This window comes from Chrysemys picta, chromosome 3 (assembly GCF_011386835.1).
Source record: "Chrysemys picta bellii isolate R12L10 chromosome 3, ASM1138683v2, whole genome shotgun sequence".
Classification (NCBI taxonomy): Eukaryota; Metazoa; Chordata; order Testudines; family Emydidae; genus Chrysemys; species Chrysemys picta.
The window spans coordinates 53,357,345-53,382,391 of NC_088793.1; the positions used below are offsets into that span (position 1 = coordinate 53,357,345).

The window sequence follows — 25,047 nt, forward strand, 5'->3', positions numbered from 1 at the left end:
TTTGACTGGCTTTACTCTAAAACGTACAGTATTAAATCAATTATTTCAAATCTTAAAACTTATCACTGAAATATCTTGAAATAGTTTATTCACACAGAAATCAGCTGACCTGTACTGTAGAGTACTTTGCTTAAACAATTCAATCATTTGAAATAAGAAATAAATATCTATGAACATTGTCAGTTTGTGCAAAGGCTGTAAACACACCCAATTTACTGCTGAGAAATTTTCCACTGGAAATTGTGTGTGCAGTACATAGGGTATTTTTGCTTCAATAATGGTTTTAAATAAATATGTGGACAGCAAACATCACTTTTGCAGAGATGTCTGCCTCAGATTACACCATTGTTTTCAAGGGAAACTTGCTCAAGCTTTTAAATTTGGCAATTTAAGCTGGTTTCACTCATGATGTATTTCCATGTTTCATTGTAATCCTCACAAGCTAATGATCAGAATCCTTCCTTTCTTCGTCATTAATGATATAAAGAGGGAAGTATCATTGGAGCGTTACAGCTATACAAGGGACTAGTGACAGCAGTAATTGCAGTTCTTGCAGTGCTGGATTTATTACAACTTCACATAGGTCCCTGGATTCTTCATTATCCCTAAGATTTACCATGTAATCTATGCTGTCACTCTGTCTCTGTACATGTAACTTCCATTACTCTCATTAAATGCTTTGGGTCTTCAATGGCAACAGCATTTTTCATCTGTCAGGAGATGCTTAGCTTCCTCTGACTCCTAGATTTCGGCAGTCATGATTCTGCACACAGTGCAGTGGAACTGAGACCTCTGAGGAGTACAAGTCAAACCCACAGGCATCACAGACAGACAAGATATCTACAAAAGAATTGGCAGTTGGTAGCATGGGACAATTTACTTCCATACCATTTCTCATCCTATTTCACATTTATAAATCTGACATTTATAAATATACAGCAAGTAAAACACAAATGTAAACACGCTAGGAGATAATATTTTATTTGGCACACTAACTTAAATCAATTAGTTCATTCCCACATATAAATAAATGAGATGCATAAAACTTGTTAAAATTTATGTTTTTTTGTAAACTAAATAGTGTTTTATGTGCTTAGACATTTGGGGCCAGATCCTCAGCAGGTATAAATTGCTCTGTTAAAGTTAATGAAATTAAGTTGTTTTCTACAGTTGTGGATTTGTTTTAAAATGTCCACATTACAAAGGTTTAATTAAAATTTAGCATAAATGTGAACATTGCTCAGGTCCATCGTTATTTGCACAGGAAAATAGTTTTATATATACACACTATGTAATCAAGAAAACTGAAATTTTACATAAATCTATGTTTGGATGTTAGAAATACTGTGTAGTAAGAGATTGTTACAGAAGGTGGATAAACTCAAGATGTTATACTGCAGTATTGAAATATATCTTGTTATTTATATCATAGTAATAATCACAATGAGCTAGGCACTACACACAGGCAGAGGAGCAAACAGCATAGCTCAGAAGTAGAGTAGGGTTTGTGCTCCCTCACTCGGTCTGATTCTCTGATATAAGTGATTCTCTTGAGTCTGGGTAGGCTGGATTGAAAGCCAGAATCAAGTGACAGTGCAGAACAAAGCAGATGGATGTAGCCACAGATCTGCATTAGTGTTTGTAGCAACAGGGCAAAATATGTACATTTTTATTACATTTTCTAATTAAATACATCTACAGCAATTACACCTACCAGCCCTTAACCTAGCACATTACTTGTAGGCATCCCAAATCTGTCTTTGGGAGGGATTTGAAAGATGAGTGGAAGTGTCAAGGTGTCTTATATGGTAGAGGCTAGCATGGAGACAGCGCGCCCTTACTAATATTAAGAGCCTTTATTCATCTACAGCATAATTCCTTAGCTTGTAGGAAATCTTCATGCAGGAATCATGTGCCTGACACATGCACTTCTGAAACTACAAGCAGGCCATGTGGTTGCAATGCAGCCCGTTGGGTCAACCTATGGGATGGAACAGCAGTTATTGACTCCCTACAAGGTTTTGCACCACTGGATCCCATAGCCCCTCCCACAGCCACGCTTCAATGGCATGGTCTGTTCAGCACCAGCACAGAAAATCTCTTTTGGGTGTAGAGGATCCGAAGGCCCCAATGAACAGGTACTCTCACTAAGCACCACTTCTTAGTACTTGCATGGTGCAGTATAGGCTCTCTGCAACTGAATGATTTTCATCCCAAAGGACCAATCCTGTGAAATTAATGTAAAAACCTTCCGTTGACTTTAGTGGGAGAAGGATTGGGCCCGTATCAATTTAGACAGGGTCAGGACAGTGGTGTAGAACATATGCACACACTACTTTCTTCACTTGATGGATTCCAAATGACTCAACTGAAGGTCACAGACTCTCTCTTGACAAACAACACTCTCCATTAACCCGGAGGCCTGTGCTTTTGGATAGAAGTGCTAAATGCCCCTAAAGTGCTGCGTGCTCTCCAGTGGAAATGGGTTTGCTACAGTACTGCACATTTCTGTTTCTCATGAGAAGTTTTTATTACTTTTTGCCTCCCTCCAGCTGTTTTTTTTTTTTTTTTAAACCGTTACAAGCAATATTTTTCCCAGTCACCAGAACCAAGCAGGGCATGTCTCTCTCCCTAACGGAAGACTGCCCTTTCCTCTGTCATGGTTTTAACTCAGTTTCTTTCTTTTGTTTGTGCTTAATGGAGGGAACATACCATTTAGAGAACTCTCATCCACAATGTCTTCATCTCTTTCTGGAGAGAACTGGGAAGCTTAACAGTCCCTCCCGAAGCCACATGTCTTTTCTAACTCTGTGGTGGCAGATGACAGAACAAGGAGCAATGGTCTCAAGTTGCAGTGTGGGAGGTCCAAGTTGAATATTGGGAAACACTATTTCACTAGGAGGGTGGTGAAGCACTGGAATTTCACTAGGAGGGAGGTGGTGGAAACTCCATCCTCAGAGGTTTTTAAGGCCTGGCTTGACAAAGCCCTGTTTGAGATGATTTAGTTGGGGTTGGTCCTCCTTTGAGCAGGCGGATGGACTAGATGACCTCCTGAGGTCTCTTCCAACCCTAATCTTCTATGATTCTACTGCTTGCATTTCCTGTGCTTTAAATTTTCCTACCTGTCTTTGGCCTGGTCTACACTAGGCGTTTATGTCGAAGTTAGCGCCGTTACATCGAATTAACCCTGCACCCGTCCACACTGCGATGCTATTTAGTTCGACATAGAGGTCTCTTTAATTCGACTTCTGTACTCCTCCCCGACGAGGGGAGTAGCGCTAAATTCGACATGGCCATGTCGAATTAGGCTAGGTGTGGATGGAAATCGACGCTAATAGCTCCGGGAGCTATCCCACAGTGCACCACTCTGTTGACGCTCTGGACAGCAGTGCGAGCTCGGATGCTCTGACCAGCCACACAGGAAAAGCCCCGGGAAAATTTGAATTTGAATTCCTTTTCCTGTCTGGCCAGTTTGAATCTCATTTCCTGTCTGGACATCGTGGCGAGCACAGCAGCACTGGCAACGATGCAGAGCTCTCCAGCAGTGATGGCCGTGCAGTCTGTGAATAGAAAGAGAGCCCCAGCATGGACTGATCGTGAAGTCTTGGATCTCATCGCTGTGTGGGGCGATGAGTCCGTGCTTTCCGAGCTGCGATCCAAAAGAAGGAATGCAAAGATCTACGAGAAGATCTCTAAAGACATGGCAGAGAGAGGATACAGCCGGGATGCAACACAGTGCCGCGTGAAAATCAAGGAGCTGAGACAAGGCTACCAGAAGACCAAAGAGGCAAACGGACGCTCCGGATCCCATCCCCAGACATCCCGTTTCTACGAGGCACTGCATTCCATCCTCGGTGCGGCCGCCACCACTACCCCACCAGTGACCGTGGACTCTGAGGATGGGATACTGTCCACGGCCGGTTCCTCGGACATGTTAGGGGACGGGGAAGATGAGGAAGGAGATGAGGAGGGCGAGGCAGTCGGCAGCTCTCACAACGCTGATTTCCCCGACAGCCAGGATCTCTTTATCACCCTTACAGAGATCCCCTACGAAGCGTCCCCAGCCGTTACCCCGGACACAGAATCTGGTGAAGGATCAGCCAGTAAGTGTTGTAAACATCTAAACATTTATTTTTAACAAAACAGGAATATTAACAATTAAAAGAATGGGTTGTTCATGATTAGTGTGCCCTAGGCGCTTAACGGTTTAGTAAGGGGCAGTGCAAGTTTTGAAAAAAAATCTAGCAATGTCCGGTTTTCAGTGATTGTCCTGCACAAGCTGCTCTACTGTTTATTCCCTGCTACTGCAGCTACAGTAAAATGCGGTCTATGTGTCCGGGGATAGAGCAGTAATCCTCCTGGGACATCTCGATGAAGCTCTCCTGGAGGTAACTTGAAAGCCGTTGCATGAGGTTCTTGGGGAGAGCGGCCTTATTGGGTCCTCCGAAGTACGACACGTTGCCGCGCCACGAGATTATCAAGTACTCCGGGATCATTGCTCTGCACAGCAGGGCGGCATACGGCCCTGGTCTTTGGAGGCTTTCCCGGAGCATTCTCTCTTTGTCGCTCTCGGAGATCCTCATCAGGGTGATGTCGGCCATGGTGACCTGCTTTTAATTAGGTAGGGGAATGTTAGTGTTGGGACTGCTTTCCCGTTCCTTTACAGAACTGTAACCGCTGGTTTGCAGCCACGCGGTGGAGGCGGGAGAGGGGCAGCCGAAAGGGATCGTTCCCGGGGACAGCCGCGAGGGGGTGGGACAGGGGCAGAGTTCCCGCTTGCCGGATTGCTGGCAGCAGGGACTGACATTGATTTAAATGTGAAATGAGGCCAGTGGTAATATAAAAGTTTTAAACTGCCACAAGTGTACGGCTTACCATGTCTGCCTGCAACAGAAATTCCGTTGTGCTGCCTCGCTTCTCAAATGTGCTGTTCAAGACCCCAGGCACTGAATGCGAAGGCCGAGAATTCGACCTTGTGCTGAGTGCGCATGTGAAAGGTGCTGTGCATGGTCTTGTTCACAGAGAAAGACTATGTTCTTTGTTCACAACTACATTTATCTTTCTTAGGAATTCACTCCCTTTTTCCCATTTCCACAGCCCCGTCTGCGACTGTCTCACAACCTAGCCTGGAATCACACTCCCAGAGGCTAGCGCGGATTAGGCGTAGGAAGAAGAGGACACGGGAGGACATGTTGTCTGAGCTTATGGCCTGTTCCCAAGCCCAGGCAGCACAGCAGACCCAGTGGCGGGAGAACTTGACCCGAATGCACCAAGCCAACATGGATCGGGAGGAGAGGTGGCGGCAGGAAGACCAGCAGGCGACTCAAACGCTGCTTGGACTACTGAGGGAGCAAACGGACACGCTCCGGCGCCTTGTGGATGTTCTGCAGGAACGGAGGCAGGAGGACAGAGCCCCGCTGCAGTCCATCTCTAACCGCCCTCCCCCGCCACCAAGTCCCATACCCACCTCACCCAAAGTGCAAAGAAGGAGAGGCGGCAGAGTCCCTGCTAACTCTCACTCCACCCCTGCAGAGAGCTCTAGTAGCAGAAGGCTCTCATTTCCCAAAATTTGAAAAGTTCTTTCCTTCCCGCCTGACAGAAGCCCACGTCCAAGTTTCACCTCCCAATGCCATGTGTAGTTGATAATAAAAAATTCGTTTCTGTTAACTACTGTTTCAATCATGTTCTTTTGGAGGAGGAGGGGAAAGGGGGTTGGTAATTGGACAGGACAGTCTCCTTTGGCAGGGTACATAGTCGGGGGCAGGCACAGCAGCAGGGCACATACACAGTGCAGTGATGCAGTGACTAGTTACCCCGGTTAGTCTGGGAGGTTGTTTTGATGTAATGTTGGGGGGGGGTGGGTTGCTCTGTGACTTTGTGGCGGGGGAGGGCAGTTACAGATCTTAAGCGCCGGTCCTTAGGCAGGATCACAGAGCCACACAGCATGGGATCTGTAACCGTCCTCCCCCTGCCACAAAGTCAAATAGATCCCCCATACACACAGTCAGGAGGGTTGACAGGCTCCATTGAAACAAGCATCCCACCGCAGCAGAGCCTGTCAATCCTTGAGTTTAGAAGCTGCATTCGCGTCACAACACTACACCCACTCCGCACCACAGTCTGCGTCCCAGTTTTAAAAAATTCCCGCGAAAACAGTATTAAAGAAAACGGTGTGCTTTAACAAAGTAGAACTATTTTTATTTCGACACGTGTGTTGGAAGGGGGGTGAAGGGGGTATGTAACTGGATAGGATAGTCAACATTACCTGGGTAAAGAAATGGGGGCAGGTTTAGCTTCTCAGTACACAAACTATAAAGTCACAGGTTACCCTGCTCACTCAGGAACTTTGCTTTCAAAGCCTCCCGGATGCACAGCGCTTCCCGCTGGTCTCTTCTAATCGCCCGGCTGTCTGGCTGTGAGTAATCACCAGCCAGGCTATTTTCCTCAACCTCCCACCCCGCCATAAAGGTCTCCCCCTTGCTCTCACAGAGATTGTGGAGCACACAGCAAGCTGCTATAACAATGGGGATATTGGTTTCGCTGAGATCACAGCGAGTCAGTAAGCTTCTCCATCTCCCCTTGAGACGGCCAAAAGCACACTCCACCACCATTCTGCACTTGCTCAGCCGGTAGTTGAAGAGTTCTTTTTCAGTGTCCAGGGCGCCAGTATAGGGCTTCATGAGCCAGGGCATTAGCGGGTAGGCTGGGTCCCCGAGGATGACTATAGGCATCTCCACATCCCCAACAGTTATTTTGTGGTCCGGGAAGTAAATACCTTGTTGCAGCCGTCTAAACAGACCAGAGTTCCTGAAAACACGAGCGTCATGAACCTTGCCTGGCCATCCCACGTAGATGTTGGTAAAACGTCCCCTGTGGTCCACCAGTGCTTGCAGCACCATGGAAAAGTAGCCCTTTCGGTTAATGTACTGGGTGGCCTGGTGGTCCGGTGCCAGGATAGGGATGTGAGTTCCATCTATGGCCCCACCGCAGTTTGGGAATCCCATCGCTGCGAAACCATCTATGATCGCCTCCACGTTTCCCAGGGTCACTACCTTTGGCAGCAGTACATCAACGATTGCCTTCGCTACTTGCATCACAACAACCCCCACGGTAGATTTGCCCACCCCAAACTGGTTCGCGACTGACCGGTAGCTGTCTGGCGTTGCAAGCTTCCAGAGGGCTATGGCCACTCGCTTCTGTACACTCAGTGCAGCTCGCAACCGGGTGTCACTGCGCTTCAGGGCAGGGGACAGCAACTCACAAAGTTCCAGGAAAGTTCCCTTCCGCATGCGAAAGTTTCGCAGCCACTGGGATTCATCCCAGACCTGCAGCACTATGCGGTCCCACCACTCAGTGCTTGTTTCCCGTGCCCAGAATCGCCGTTCCACGGCATCAACATGACCCATTGCCACTGTGATGTCCTCGGCGCTGGGTCGCCTGCTTTCTGACAGGTCTGTGCTACTCTCAGACTTCAGGACATCACCGCGGTGCCGTAGCCTCCTCGCCTGACTTTTCTGCATCTGCCTCAGGGAAACCTTTATGATAAGCTGCGAGACGTTGAGAGCGGCCACAACTGCAGCGATGGTCGCAGCGGGCTCCATGCTCGGAGTACAGTGGCGTCCGCGCTGTCAATGACTGGAAAAGCGCGCGAACTGTTTTCCCGCCGGCGCTTTCAGGGAGGGAGGGCGGGAGTGATGGACGGATGACGACAGTTTCCCAAAAGCACCCTCGACTCATTTTGTTACCCAGAAGGCATTGCCGGCTACACCCAGAATTCCAATGGGCAGAGGGGACTGCGGGAACTGTGGGATAGCTGACCACAGTGCACCGCTTCGAATGTCGACGCTTTCTCCGTTAGTGTGGACGCACAAAGTCGAATTACTGTCCTTAGTGTGGACACACACGTTCGACTTTGCAATATCGATTACAAAAATTCGATGCAAGTAAAATCGAACTACTCTCGTAGTGTAGACAAGGCCTTTAAGCAGTTTCCAGACTGCATGCCATTTAAAGAGATAGTAACTTCCCCAGAGCCACTGACTTAGCCTGCTTATTCTTACAGCAATTAATAAAACATTCAAAACATATTTATAGTTTGTATTTATTTGTCCAGGGCATTACATAATCTTAGAACAGGTCTTGATCAGGTAACTTGGAAGATAGTTTATGTTAATGCTACAGAACAGAGAGTTGTGTAACAAGCTTCTGGATAAAATCAGTTTACATTCCAGCAATGAATGTAGCAGCTGCTAACCCATTGAGGGCAGAGGGCTCATTTTAATTTTCACAGGCATTGCAGAGAGAGCTACAGCAAATTCAAGCTAAAGTATGAAAAAAGAAAGTGAATTTGAATTTTCTAGAGTTTATTGACATTGATGATACTATAGGAGCTGGTATGACAAATGTGCTTCTTAAAAAGCTGGAAGATACGGGAATTGCAATAGCTGACTTGAAAGGTCAAGGTTACGATAATGGTGTCAACGTGAGAGGAAAGAACAGAGGAGTGCAGACACGGATCCGAAAGTTAAACTCTTGAGCTTTTTTTTGTCTCATGCAGTTCTCATTCATTGAACTTGGTGATCAGTGATGCAGCATCAGCTTCTATTGAAGCTGCTGCATTTTTTAATGTAATTCAAAGCATCTATGTATTTTTCTCTGCATCAACTCATCGATGGCAAATTTTAAAGCAACATCTGGGAACATCCTCTCTGACACTGAAACCACTGAGTGCCACACGGTGTGAAAGTTGAGTAGAGGCGATAAAGCCTATCAAACACCAAATTGGGAAGATAGATGATGCTATAGTTGCGATTATGGAGGATAATGCTATGACAGGAACTGTTTGTGGGAGAACAGTGGCAGAAGGAAATGGAATTACCAGAAACGTACGTAACTTCAAATTTCTGTGTGGCTTAGTGTTGTGGCATGACACACTGTTTGAAATCAATGCTGTAAGCAAGAGACTCCAAGGTGTTGTCCTGGATATATCTGGAGCAATGGAACAACTGTACAAAGCAAAGTCATACATACAGTCTTCCCGGTCAGATGAGGGATTTCAAAACATTCTGAAGAGTGCACAGAAGTTGGCAGAGGAACTTCATACTGAAGCTATTTTCCCACCCATTCAAGAACACAAGAGTCACCGAAGAAGACGACATTTTGATTATGAGGCATGGGATAATCCCATAAGAGACCCCAAACAACAATTCAAAGTTGAATTCTTTAACCAGGTGCTAGACTGTTCAATACAGTCAGTTGAAGAAAGTTTCAAGGAATACAGCAGTATATTTGGGATGTTGTATGGTATTCCAAAACTCCTCACTATACCTGAAGAAGACCTACACCAGCAGTGCAGGGCACTAGAGACAGTGTTGACACACGATGACATGCACAATATTGATGCGAGTGATTTAGGTGATGAACTGAAAGCCCTTTCAAGATACATTTCAGCAGGATCAACTCCAAAGGCTGTTCTGGAATGTATGTGCACAAATAAGATGACCACCCTCTTTCCAAATGCTTTTGTTGCTCTGCGCATACTTCTAACATTTTCTGTAACAGTTGGCAGTGGAGAACGCAGCTTCTCCAAGCTGAAGTTAATAAAAACGCATCTATGCTCCACAATGACACAGGAGAGGCTGGTCAGCCTTGCAACCATCTCAATAGAGCATGAGCTGGCCCTGACTGTGGACCTTCAGGAAGCAGTTCAAATCTTTGCAACCAAGAAGGCACAGAAAGCACCACTTTGATTAGTCAAACAGATAAAAATGCCAGTGTTTACTATGCAGACAAGAAAAGCTACATTTGCTGTTCAGGCATTGAAAGTTAAGTGTTACTTAAAATGTTTGAACAAGGCATTTTAAGTTGTTAGTGCTCCTTTATTGGGGATAGGTAGCAGAGCAGTACCATGAGAGGAGTAGAACAGGAAGAAGGCAGAATTGAGACCTTTCAAAGTTTTGGCCCAAGCGAGGGGGCATGGGAGTGTCATTTGAGCTCCCCGCCTCAGGTGCCAAAATGTTGTGGGCTGGCCCTGCCTGAAGGAAGCAGTTTCTGTAAAATAGTCCTAACATTATTATGTGTTTAGGTTAAGAATTGCAAAGCTGCCTAGAGAGGATTCAGATGGAGAATTTCCACTGAAATTAATGGTATCTGTGCATATAAATTTCTAAGGTAGCTTCGAAAATTTCAACCTTAGCATAGTTCAGAAATGTACCAAGCAAGTTCACTTTTTTTTCTTGCCTGTCAGTCCTGAAGGCAAATGTGCAGTAATGCTCACCTAGAACCTTATAATAAGTAATGCAGGAGCACCAGATAGTAGTGCACTTAATCTGACAATGTAGACAGAACACAAAACAGGACAGTAATTCATCAACTTGCCTCTAATGACTACTGAAGAAATATAAGATACAGAGTGTGAGAGAGATTCTAGAAGGCTACTACTGGTGAAGAGACATTACATTTTATATCAGTGTGATCATATTAAAATGCAGTATTCACAGACTTATTACAATTATTACACACGTGGTTTCATTGCTTTGTGTTCTTTTCAGCAATTTGAAAATTATCACTATCAAATGCACTACACAAGATCCATTTGGCTAATTTAAACATTAGAAAAGACAACTCAAATCTCATTAAAATTTCTCATTAGATGCAATTGTGACCCATGGAAACATAAAGCTCGGTGCCAGTAGTGGAGGTATTTTGGCAAAAATAATCCTCCTGGCACAGGCTCTGGAGTTCCAGATAGGCTAAATTTCAGTAAATTATCTGCTGTTCTCTCCAGAGCCATTCAGTTGCTGCATCAGATTCAACAGTAGGAGTACTCCACATTAAAATGTGTAACCAGGGTGAACTTACTGTCATAGCAATATCCGTGGAGACAAGGGCTGGAGCTGCACTCATTGACATTGATCTCACAGCGTGGACCTGCAAAGCCCTTCATACACTGGCACTGGAATCCAAGGGGAAAAATGTCCAAATCCATCTCTTGTATGCACACAGCTCCATTCTCACAGGGATTGCTAACCTCACAAGGCCTAAACTCACAGTTAGAACCTGTGAAAGGAAAGAGGCAAAGCTGTCAGTATTTAACTAATGAACCAATCCTAGCAGCTGCTGTATATTATGTGCTGTATTTTCTTTAGATCCCCTGTTAACCTCCTTCACTTGGAGACTCTCAACTATACATTCTATTTTTTTTTCTTTTAAATAATACATAATACATTTCTTTGCTTTACAATTTTACAAACAGAAAAATAGATCTCATTTCTGATATGTGTTTTATCTATACACTGACTATAGCATTTTAAAATCTAAGTAGTTTTTTGAGTATATTTTATTATTCTTTTGTCTTTACCCATGTCCCCTAAAATACATTTCATAAAATGTACTGATTTAATAGACATTTTATTAATGAGTTTGATGCTTCCCTGCCTTTATTCCTGCTATTTTGTTGTCACAATCACCCTATAATTTTTTTGTGGATTCATTCCAAATCTTCAACATGAAAGAAATGCAAATAATTGTTTTTGTTTTTAATTTGGACTATATGGCACAGTTGGATTATGTTACACAAAATACTTATTTCTGAAATTAAATATTTTCATAATTATCTTCAGTGGTTTAAAGATCATAGCTTTATTGAGAATTAATGTTGACAATAGGGAGAAAGAAGTTAATATGGAAGTTGCTGAATCAGATATATACTTCCTAAATCTGAAACGTTCAAACTATTTTTTTTTTTGTGTATATGAATCCATTTTGCATACTCTTTTCCCTTTGTGGTGAATCTGGTCTCTATATGAATATTACAGTTCGTCAATTGCAGCTCATTTTTCAGCTGCTTCTCACTTAATTGGTTTTACATAGGACCTGCAAGGGTCTCCTGAACTGGCTAGCTGGCAATATGGGATAATCCATAAAGGAGTAAGCACCTATTCTCTGGTCATGGATGAGTCAACCAGGGAGGTAGGATGGTGCAATGGTTAGGGCACTAGCCTGGAATTCACAGGACTCTGTTGAATTCCCTGCTCTGAACCTTTATTTCTTGCAACTCACTTAAGGCTGGGTTCACAGAGGGACTTTGGCTCCTAAATGTGACTTTAGACTGATAGATTTTAAGGTCAGAAGGGACCATCATGATCATCTAGATTGACCTCCTTCACACTGTAGGCCACAGAACCTCACCCACCCACCCACACCTGTAACAGACCCCTAACTTCTGGCTGACCTCTATTTAAAGACTTGAAGTTAAAGAAAATCCACCGTTTATGCTATTTTAAACTTGCAAGTGACCCATGCCCCATGATGCAGAGGCAGGTGACAATAAATGCCAATCTGACCTAGGGGGAAACTTCCTTCCCAACCCTAAGATGACCACTTTATTACAGTAGCTTAAAAAAGTATAAAGCATTGGAAACAATTCAATGTAACCTCAGTAGCAAAGTGGGCACCATTACACTTTCTGAGTCAAAGTGAATTCCAGGCTTTCAGACCTGATTCAAGCTTCTTGTGAGTAGAATTACTCTGGCTCTTGGTGGAAGAAGGCAATTCAATACACATTTATGACCCATGCTGCATATCTGCCCCAATCAACTGAAGCTCCACCTTTGATTTTATTGTCACACTGTGGTAATGCCCAACTAAATTTGCATGCCCAGTCACAGTATTGGATATGTCTTAAATTGCTTCCAAATTGAAGACTCCCAGTCTTACATGGGACTTGGAAATCACAGTTCTGACCTTTATTTAAAACAAAATAAAACAAACACAAAAAACAACAACAACAAAACCAATGTGTAGGACTGGGTCCCCTAGTATAAATTAGCACAGCCTGGGTAAGTTATGATAGCTGCCAACAGCCCCTAATAGCCAAAATAGCAGCTGAGACTCACTGAAATATAGAGAAGCGTTGACCTTTATAGTTGTACTGGCAGAAGGGTAAGATGATGGCACAGGAGACATCATGCTACCTCTTTTGCACCACAGGACCTCCTACTTTGGGTGATCTTCCCATGGCTAGTTACACTCCAATGCTAAATTCCACTGAAGTACCATGAGAAGCTACTCCAAAGATCTCACTATACCACAGCAGTTTTCCACTTTTGGAAACAGATTGTAACACTGACTCCATGCACCATTTACACCCACACAGAACATAGCTAATGCTGGGTCTGTAGACTTTGCAATGAGCAAGGCTGTAAATGAGTCCTGGTTGTTCTCCTGTGTAGGTGGAACAGCTACCGATATCTACATAGACAGATTTGTGAGTCTTCTTACTGCCATCTCTCTGTGTATGTGGACATATATAGGAATACAGTAAAGGTCATACTAGAGTAGAGCTATAGCCCATATAATTCTATTATCCTTTTTTCAAGGATGGTCCTCATAGCAAACAATTATGGAATAACAAGCCCATAAGCTAAATTTCTTCCCAACCCTGAGATATAAGTAGTTGATTTATGCCCTGAAGCATACTGATTTATATCCCTAATAAATATTTATCATATACAATGTGACTGTTCATTTTCACTATATGAATTTCTAATACATTTTAACATTCTTGTTCTCAATATCTTGTTGCAGTGAGTTCCACAGACTAATTGTATGTTGTTTAAGAAAAGTATTCTCTTTCCTGTTTTAAATTTGTTTCCTTTCCATTTGAGTCCAATTTGCTCCTATGTCATAAGAAAGAGGTAAATCAGATGCTCTTACTTTATCTGTGTATATAAATATTTGCCTAGTTCTAACATGCCCTAACTTATTTGAATCCTCTCTAAATGAAACAATCCTAATCTTTTCATTCTCTCCTCAAAATGAATTTCTCTCCATACCTCTCATCATTTTCATTGCCTTTCTCTTGACCATTTCCATATCTGTTCCATCTTTTCTGAAATAGTGGCGACTGAAATGAATGCAGAATTTATAGCGAGCGTGTATCATCAATTTATATACTGGCATGATTTTTCAGTGTTATTTTCTATCTCATTCTTTATAAGGTCTAACATTTTGCTTGAAAATTTATCCACTGCTGCACAGGGAACAGATATTGTGATTGAGCTGCCAAATTCTCCCTCATATTAAGAAATTATTAGACTAACCTAAGTTCAATTAACTTGTTACATTCTTTCTAAGGAAATAACTTTGAAGGATCACAATGGGAGATGAAGTTTGAAGATTCTTTCAATTCCCCTGTGTTTTTCCTTTTCTTTCTGTTAAAAACCTTGTAAATGAGAATCACTGTCTCTGTGACATCTAAATAGCAGGAAACAATCAGATTTTTCTTTTATTTGGAAAACACAAAGCAATAAAAAAGTGCAAGAATTGAAGCATTCCTGGTGGATTAAACCCTGATTAAAAAGAAGCTGATGTACTCCCTCCTGAATGTTCTTTGTTAATTATTAACATAATTTTAATAGAAAAAGATCCCCAAACCTCTATAGATTATAAAGATAGTGCTATTTTTATCCTATTTTTCTTCAATGTTATGACATTTTGAGATGCAATCCAGACCAGTGAGGGGCTGTGAAACCATCTTCACTGCAATATGGGGTCACTCACAAAGCTTTGCTGCTGTGGCTTCCAACCTGGGCTCCTAACAAACAGCCAAACACATATAGGGCACATCCTCAGTGTCTGAGTATAGCCACAGCCCTGGATCCAGCAATTCTGACCCCAGCATCTTGTCAGAAAACACCAGCCACACTCTGGCTTCTAGCAGCCTTGATTACTACATGTAGGGTGACCCCAGCAGACTCCCAGTCCTGGATTTCCCCCCGCCCCCCCAAACTGTGTGTTCTGCACTGCTCAGTCCTCTCCTGAACAATCCAGATATATTAGGTCCATAGCCCTAATAAGGGGATTAAGATACAATAGCTTGCCACCTTAAATGGAGTTACCCATTTACACTGGATTAGTTTTGATTAAAAAATAAAACTAACATATTTAATTACAAACAGACAGGTTTTCAGGGAGTATAAGTAATGAGGCATATAAGTCAGAAATGGTTACAACAAAAATAAAGATAAAACACTTCTTAAACTAGACTTGGTTGAAGATGAAGTCCCTTACCACACGTGGTTCCATTGGACCTTGAGAGCAGATCCTAGATCCTGAGGCTAGGTCTACACTACCCGCCTGAATCGGCGGGTAGAAATCGACCTCTCGGGGATCGATTTATCGTGTCCTGTCGGGACGCGACAATCGATCCCCGAATCGACGTTCTTACTCCACCAGCGGAGGTGGGAGTAAGCGCCGTCGACAGAAAGCCGCAGAAGTATATTTTGCCGCCGTCCTCACAGCGGGGTAAGTCGGCTGCGATACGTCGAATTCAGCTATGCTATTCACGTAGCTGAATTTGCGTATCTTAAATCGACTCCCCCCTGTAGTGTAGATGTACCCTCAGACTAGGATCTGCTCTCAAGGTCCAATGGCTGTTTTCTTTTGTTTTCTTAGGTTAATATAATAATATATGGAGATATACCTATCTCACAGAACTGGAAGGGAACCTAAAAGGTCATCGAGTCCAGCCTCCTGCCTTCACTAGCAGGACCAAGTACTGATTTTGCCCCAGATCTCTAAGTGACCCTCTCAAGGATTGAACTCACAATTCTGGGTTTAGCAGGCCAAAGCTCAAACCACTGAGCTATCCCTCCCCTACCACTAAATAAAGATATGGACAGGGAGAGAACTTCAGTTTTTATTGCCCCTCACCTTTTGAAAGGCATTTTCCTGAGCATTACCCCCAGTTAAAGTTCTTTCCCGCTGAGAGCAAGGACATATGGACTTTGGTGGAGTAAGGAGGCCTCATACTGTTTCTCTTCAACTGTGAATGCTGAAATGCAGATTCTTTGTCTTCTTTCTTCCCCCTCTCACTGTCTAAGGACTCTGATTACAGCTAGCATGCAGATTGAGGCACACCCAGCCTTCAGGCCTGCTTGACCTGTTCTACATGAGTTTGAACATGTTCCTTTATCATTATGCGGTGCGGATATCATAATTTTACATATAATTTTGCTACATACGTTTCACCATGATAGTATTGACCTGTGAGTTATTAGTTTTCAAATGATATCTCACAAGGCATATTTTGCACTAAGATTATTAAAATTGTATGTAAGGTGTGACTGCAGGAGTCCATTTAGTCACAAGTGCATTTTGCCTTTGCCTTTTCTTCCTATATTATCAGTATACTACAATTGTTTAAGGTTTATATGAAATAGAAGCTGAACAACTTTGGTCTGGTTTCAACAGTGGTCTTCAAAGGCCTGTGGATAAGAAAATACTTCGCCTATTCAAAATATCAGTTTATTTTACCTCATCATCTGAAGAAGTCTCCCATAGTCCCAAACAGAATTTTGGAGAATATTTCTAGGCATATTTTTACGAGGAGTAAATAAATATCAACAAGTTCATGAAGCAAGGTATTAGAAGATATACTTGGGTACTACATTTTCAATTCCTTGTCTTCTCTTCGCATATACAAATATTCATAATACATGCAGACAGATCTATAATCTTTGCTTCACATGGTGGTGATAGCCAATGTGAATGAAAGCATGGATCCTTCAGTCAGAGTGGAATTGACCTTGTTCTTGGCATCATATGTTCACTGGAATCAGGATCTCATGTAACTAATGAACCAGTTTTACAATGTGGCAGAAGAGCTGTTAATGCAAAAAGTTCTAGAGAGCAAAGCCTACTGTGAGCAAACAAGGGGAAAAAAACTAGATAATCTTGATAATTGTTGCTTTAGTCATCAAATGAATAACTCCTCCAACACACACTTTCCCATGTCTCCCCCCATCCCAGTTAATCTCCGTGGTCTCAGGGATAATCATAGTGCTGATTACAGACACAGTTAGGTGCGGTATATAAACCTGAACAGAACAGCATTGAATAGGAAGTACAGTAGCTGTGAAGGTCCCTTGTAGTTACAGACAGACTGGGCCAGTAGATCAGGACAGAAATCTTCTCTTTCTCTCCTCGCAGCCATCCCTACATGTGGTGAGTGTTAAGACAGAGGGCGGAAGAAGAGTCCATGTGAAAGGACAGGAGGCACGTTGTCATGAAAAACTGGAATGGGGGGGAAGCAAAGTAGCCTTCTTTGCCCTGTCTAAGTCTATATCTTAATTATTTTCCCCATTTGCTCTACTCACTGCCTTCACAGCTTCTTCTAAGTTGATGGAGGCCAAAAGGAAAAAAAAATAAAAAAGGTGTGACCACTATGCTTGTAGTACATATTTTTCTACTTGCAGCAAACATTCTTCGGAACAACAGTGTGATAAGGCAATAGTTACAGCAGGATCCCTATCATCTGCATGACTTCTAGATTTTGAAAACAGGTGGATCCTCAGAATTTAAATGTCTTCTTGAGACTCTTGCTCAATGCCGCTACCCTGAAGAGTATCTGGAGTCCAACAAAATTTCCATCTTTTTTTCTTTTATCTCATTAAGCAGAGAAATAAAGGACTAAAACTCAATCTTATTTTAACTTTGGAATTCTTGAATCTTTTAAAATTACCAATTGGAGATTGCATGGACCAGAAGAAGATCTGCATACAGTAAATGATGTTTCTCTTCAGAAAGAGATTGGCTATTTCCTTATGGGATAGGATGACAAGCAATAAGAGGCCCCGTTAATGCTGGAAAATTGAAAATATTTCCTAGAAGTGGAAAAAAACGTGTATAAAACTAATATTGTACCTGCGGCTATGTGTTCCATTATTATACCTCGTGAATTCTAATTACTCCCTGCTTTACTTTGGTGTTTGTACTGTATTGCATATAAATGAGAGGTTATCCAAAGGCCAAGCTACCATTAACTGAACATGCATGTGAAGAAAAGAGACATTTTGACATTACCACTATACTTCAGAATGTTAGTTAAATACTCAAAGTGCATTACCTAATGTTCTTCTGCTACTGAAATGCTAATGATTTTATTCATGTTCAAACTGGAGGGTTGGGAAAGCAATGAGACAGGGAACAATGATATCCTCTCCCTTACATCCTACCCTTTCTTTTTCAACTAGCAGGAGGGGAGAATCAGGGTTTTAGTCACCTATTGTTCCCATCCCTCATTCCCTGGAATACAAGAAATCAATATTAAATTTAATGAAGGTCTAGAAAATAATGATTAATATAAAAATGAAGAGTTCCTGATTTTTTTATTTTTTTTCAATAAATATTAATATGCAAAGAATACTCTAGTAAAATAGGATTCGTAACACTTTAGCCAGATTACAAATACAACTCTAGAAATATTTAAAAGAAAAAAGGAAAAATAGTTGCAAAATGTATAATGGTGAAGGAATTAAGTTTTCTATAAGTCATGATTTAAAGTGAAATATGTATAAAATCATGAAAATCAAAAGGAAAAAATATAAAATCCCATCTGTCAGTGTGTCAACAGGCAGCTGAAGTTACTGGTCACAGTTTAGTAAAATGATTTCACTGACACTACTGGTCTCTTTTAGTTGCATTTTTAATTTAATTTAAACAGATGTAGATTAATAAAACAACACTACTTGGAGGTTGGCCACTAGCCTCTTTATTAAAATATCTATTAAATGAAGAATATAGAATTAGTATGGTGCTGCCCTCCGATACTTTTTTAAAGCTAGACACTTACGATGGACTATTTCTATGTTAAGCCAAATAGAATACTAATATATGCAAGGCACAAATATAGTTGATTCATTTGAATTAATCTAATTATAAAGAAGCAGGAAAATTCCTTAGATGTTTGGAATATCTATTGTGTTTCTAATTTATTAGATTAGGGGTTCCCAAACTTGGTTGTTGGCTTGTTTAGGGTAAGCCCCTGGCACGCTGCGAGATGCTTTGTTTACCTGAGCATCTGCAGGTATGGCCGCTCCCAGCTCCCAGTGACCGCAGTTCACCGTTCCCGGCCAATGGGAGCTGCGGGAAGTGGCACGGAGTGGGCCACTGCTTCCCGCAGCTCCCATTGGCCAGAAATGGCGAACCGTGCCCACCACTGGGAGCTGGGAGCCGTACCTGCAAACGCTCAGGTAAACAAAGTGTTTAGCAGCCTCCTGGGCTGAACAAGCCACCAACCAAGTTTGGGAACCCCTGTATTAGATCCATGGTTACGGAAAGAGCAGTGTGACATGATAAGGCCTCAGCTGGAGTATTGTGTCCACTTCTGGGCACCAAATTTCAGGAAAGATGTAAACAAATTGGAGAAAGTCTAGAGAGGAGCATCAAAAGTGATTAAAGGTCTAGAGAACATGACCTATGAGGAAAGGCTGAAACATTTGGGTGTGTTTAGTCTGGAAAAGAGAAGTATGAGATGTGACATAACTGTTTTCAAATACATAAAAGGTTGTTACAAGGAGAAGGGTGACACATTTTTCTTGTTAACCTCTGAGGATAGGACAAGAAGCAATGGGCTTAAATTGCAGCAAGTAAGGTTTAGGTTGGACATTAGGAAAAACTTCCTAACTGTCAAGGTGGTTAAGCACTGGAACAAATTGCCTAGAGAGGTTGTGGAATCTCCATCACTGGAGATTTTTAAGAGCAGGTTTGACAAACACCTGTCAGGAATGGTCTAGATAATATTTAGTCCTGCTATGAATGCAGGGGACTGGACTAGATGACCTTTTGCTATCCCTTCTAGTCTTATGAATCTATGATTCTATGATAATTGAAATAACAGTAATGTAAAGAACCAATAAGGAAGTGGCAGAAATCTGATTAGGATAATTTTTATGTTTAATGTTAATTAGTGTTAGAATACATTATAAAAGGATTAGTTTTGTTAAAATTGGGGACCTGATTTTCTAATTAATTAGTAACGATTAATATCTAAAGGGTACTGTTAGCTTTCAGGATTATAAGGCTGTACTTCATTCTGTTGTCAGTGATACACTTTTATCTTTGAGTGTAAGTATAGTTTTAGTATTGCGTAAGTAGTATTTGCATGCCTGTTTGCTTATTTAATCGTTTTTCTTTTGACTAAAATTTGTTTTTAATCATAGTGACACCTAGTGATCCTCTACTAAATAAATTTTCTTTACCTACCTGGAGGCTCAAACCTGAATATTAAGGGCGAGTCTACACTACAAAATTAAATTAAGTTATGTCGATATACAGCCACCACAATAATTAAATTGCTTTTGGCATGTCCACACTATTCCTTGTGTCAGCAGTGTGTGTCCTCACCAGGAGCGTTTGAACCAATTTAACTGTTAGTGTGGGGCACTGTGGGATGGCTTCTGAAAGGCAGCAACTGTTGATGTGAGCAACACCGTGTCTACACTGACTCTGCGTCGACCTAACTACATCAACCTAAGTTCTATACCTCTTACAGAAGTGGAGTTATTAAGTCAGTGTAGTGGGTGAGTTACATCAGTGGAAACTACATTTTGGTGTAGATACTTACAGAGTTAGGTTGACATAAACTGCTTTACAACACTGTAGTGTAAATCAGGCCTGAGTTGGGTTTTCCCGCGGCCTTATTTTTAACAACTTAGTATTAATTGGGAACATTTCAACATTAAGCTCTGGGTTCACAGTGTATAACTGGGATATCAAAGGGTAGGTAGATAATATTTATTAAAGGCAGTAACTTGAGAGAAGAGTAAAGGAAAGAATGGCAGTAAATCAAGATGAAAAGTGAACAGACCCAAAGACCCAATCAATTCAATACACTTTTCTAGCCATGGTTAGCTAATGCTAACCTATTTTAACTTCTTCTCTTCATTAACTCTTTGTATGTGGTTATTTTTTGTTGATGGAATGGAGTGTGTGTATTCACTAAGGTTTTTTTAACCCAATGAGTAAGGCTAGGTTTTAGTCACGGGTATTTTTAGTAAAAGTCATGGACAGGTCACGGGCCGTAAACAAAAATTCACGGTCCGAGACCTGTCCATGAGTTTTACTATATAGCCTAAACTAACAACTTGGGCGGGGGACCACAGGTGCTCTAGGGGTGGTGGTCTGGGGGTGCCGTGAGTGCTAGGGGAGGTGGCCCAGCACCCCCGCTGCTGCTGGGTTTGGGGGGCTAGCAGGGGCTCCCTACCTGGCTCCATGTCTCCCTGCAGCTCCTAGGTGGCAGAAAGGACAAGGGGCTCCGCACACTGCTCCCACCACAAGCACTGGCTCTGCATCTCCCATTGGCAGGGAACCATCGGAGTTGCAGGGGCAGGGCCTGTGGGTGCAGGCAGTGCACGGAGTCCCCTGGCTCCTCTGTCTAGGAGGTGCAGCAGGGCCATGCCAGTGGGAGCCAATGAGCCCCCCACCTCTAGGTAAGCGCCCCCTCACACATCCTCAACCCCATGCCCCTAGCCATGAGCCCCCTCCCACACACCCAAATTGCTGCTGCTGACCACTGCAGAAGTCACGGAGGTCATGGAAAGTCATGGAATCCATGACCTCTGTGACAGACTCACAGCCTTACCAATGAGAACTTTTAAATATCTAATAACATACATAAAATAATGAAAAGACAAATTACATACATATTTCATTAGATGATTACTTTTTTGTGACAGCATATACTATGCATGTAAATGATATGTCTTTCTACTAAGCAACACAAACATATACACATGAATAATGAACAACTTGTTTCAGGATTCTTAAATGTATCTTTCTTAGTTTAAGAATGACACACGTATTGCACATTAGTAATGGCATTTCACTCACTATCATACCATTTTTCTTATAATATCTTTGCAAGTACAATTCAATAAATGCCATGATCTGGTACCAGAAATAGGTCATTTCCTGTCGTGGAATCCTTTGATTTGCTAAGCCATTACTAATTGACAGAAGTGTCAATTTTCATAGAGAGATATACAGAATAAATTATCTAAGATAATTTTTCCCCCCCTCTAGAGAATACTGACATTTGTTTTCATTTTTTTTCCCCGCTGGAAAGAAATGACCTAGTTTTTCTCCTTCTTGTTAGAGAAATTTCAGTACAAACAAAAATAAGAGTTTCTGATGGCAACTAATGAAAAATTCAATTTCATTTATGAAAATGTTGCCCGATCATTTGAAAACAGTATTTAAAGTCAACATTTCCCCAGTGGAACTGTGAATCAGACACACAAATATATTTGAATTAACGCTTTCAATCTAATCATGACAACATGGTAGAAGTTGCAATACGCAGCTTTTATTAACTGCTCTTGCCCAGCTCCAGGACAAAATGAACATTTTCCAAACAAATACTAACCATTTCTCTTTATAAATAATGATAAAAAGGTAGAGATGGTTACTACTTTTTGTGTTCACACACAACATATACGTGCAGTATACATTAATCACTAATGCACTGTTTCTCTGCAGGGCATTTTGATTTCCTTGTGCGTTGGGAATGTGTTTTGAAAATAAATATAATAATTATATAAACTGTTTTCACAAGTGGTGAACATCTGTCAGTAACCACTGATTGCAGATACATACTGCATTCCATTATTTTTTCCTGAAGTGAAACTGGAAGCTGATTCTCCTGATAAAATATATATAGCACCACCTCTTGCTGATCCTCCATAATAGGGAGATGAGTTATCTTTTTATTTTTCAGAAGAAATGCAAATTATGCAGATTTTGTAGCACAAATGTATGAATTTTTACACACCTTTATAAACTGTCATACCACGACACCCTTACCTTGTTAGTATTACTGCCAGATAAATGTTCTTTCAGTTTTACTCTGAAATAACTGTCACCCCAATACTGTTTTGGTTTGTATTCCCTTTGGTCTCTGGGCACAGGTAGACTTCCTTTATTATTTACAAATGGCACTGCACTGAGATTATGTATAGTGACTAATTAGTAACTTTTGCATATTGTTTGTGTTAACTGTTTTCCACCTAAATGTTTTCTGTGTTAGTAATTTATGATAATTTATTGCATTTTTTGTGATACAGTATTAGACATCTCTCTGTTCCTGTCACTGTACTTCTAATAGTGCTAAAAGGCTTCTACAAGGTTACAGTTAATCACCACTGTATTTTCCAGAATAAATGTAATCAAATGGAATTTGTGGTGAATGTTTCATTTCACAATGCCACTCAATAGAGAAATGTTAAATCTCTGCAGAGGTAGCCTCATATACAGCTGAGACTTTATAGCAACCTGAAGAAAAATGCTTGATATCTGTATAAGCATCTATTTTCCCCAAGGACAGTTTCTTTTAGCTTCTTGAAACTAAATGACTGTAATTATTTTAATTTGACCATCTAAAAGAAATCTACATTGTTTTCTAATCAAAATCTATGCAGTCCAGTAGCCCTAAATAATAGGTTTTCATGAACACACAACGAGTGTCATATCCTAGAACAGCAGGTAAGCAGGATTCAATATTTAAGCTATGATATATATTTTTTAAACCTCTAAATATTAAAGCCCTTGGAATTAACTTTCATCACCTTTGTTAAATTTTCCAAAATGTCATTTTTCCTGACCTTGAAAAAGGTTAGGTGCACCTCTAAGCTTTTCATCACTTCTATCAGCTAGATGATTAGTTCCATCTATTTCATGGCATAAATCCACAACTGGGGTGATTAAAGGCTAGTACATGTAAGTTAAAGCCTGAAGAACTGTAGAACTGGATTGCAAAAATAAATATTTGTAGATGCATGCATAAATTGGTTTCACTGGAAAACAAGAAAAGTATTGCTCTCCCAATTTAAAAATATAACAAGTTCTTTCAGCCCATATTTACTGTAGAGTAATGAGCAAGTGAAAGATTTTTGCAGAATGTGTGCTCTCATTTCAATTTCCATTAAAGGTTCAGTTTTGTAATTTTTCATAGACAATGCTATATAGTATGTAGAGTATTAAAAACAAACCCCAGGAATATATTTGAGAAGCAGTACTTAGCATTTTTAAAACAGGAAATGTATTATAAATCAGTAAGGAAAATAAGACCATGCAACCATGCCAAATCTAAGCACGAAAAAAGTCACACATCACAAACTTAAAATGAAAAACAAAACAGAAGTCCAAATATTACTGTTCCATACCTGCATACATTTCTGAAACGACAGAGATAAAACACAGTTTCTGTGAAACATAGTTTCTAAAAATAAAATAAAATAACCAGGCCATACAAATAAGTTAACAATTAATGGAGATCTGTATCTACCTCCACGTTCCCAAGTTTTGTTTAGTCCAACACTAAAGCACAATTTATTGTAAACATTGAAGTGTTTTATTATTCTCTCTCAAAGTTAGGGAAGAAAATTTCTAAGGAAAGCAAATAAGCTTTTAGAAAGTTACCTGATTTTTATTGTTCTGTTGAAATTGAAGAAAAATGTTTCCTTTCCTACTCTGGTTTTAAGAAAATATCTTTGCTTATTACAAAAGCTTTGTTTATTACACCAGTGTTTAGCAAAAATGACATTCAAGTATATTAGAAAGACAAGGTGAGTGAGGTAATATCTTTTATTGCACCAACTTATGTTGCTGAGAGAAACAAGCTTTCAAGCCACCAAGAAGAGCTCTGCATCGCTCCAAAGCGTGTCTCTCTTGCCACAGATGTTGGTCCAATAAAAGATATTAGCTCTCCCATGTTGTCTCTCTAATATCCTGGGACCAACATGGTTACAACTACACTGCATTCAAGTATATGAAAAATGTAGGTGACGGGCGGAGAGGGGGAAGTCAGACTGATATGATCAAGTGTTCATTTATATCATAGACAGGACTGGCAGAGCAGCCTATTATTAAGGTTGCCTGACATCTCCCATTATTAGACTCTGTTTTCCGTTGTTTATAATTTTGCCAAACTTTAACCATTTGGGCTGAAATGACAGAAATGCTAGGTGTCTGCTTCAGACTGACTTAGTTACTTACTTAAAGTTTCGGCCAAAATGGTGGAGCCATTTCTAAGAATAAGGTTAGGGAAAATTATGTTGTTTTACCATTAAAAAAAAAATCTAGTGTCCCTTCCTTTGAACAGAACTAACACGCTTTGGAGGAGGGATTTGGTATTTGTTAAGGGAGTGGTCAGTGTACCAAGGGTGGATCTTTTGCCATCCACATGAAAATCCACACAAATTTAGCCTG

General features: G+C 41.2%; 1 protein-coding gene across 1 annotated transcript in view; it reads right to left on the reverse strand.

Moving 5' to 3' along the window:
- LOC135982590 (protein eyes shut homolog) overlaps positions 1–25,047 on the reverse strand; it is a 497,350-nt gene that overhangs the window by 385,444 nt on the left and 86,859 nt on the right. Inside the window, exon 8 of the mRNA XM_065589961.1 lies at positions 10,861–11,058. Coding sequence (XP_065446033.1) covers positions 10,861–11,058 — 198 coding nt within the window. The remainder of the gene's footprint in view (positions 1–10,860; positions 11,059–25,047) is intronic.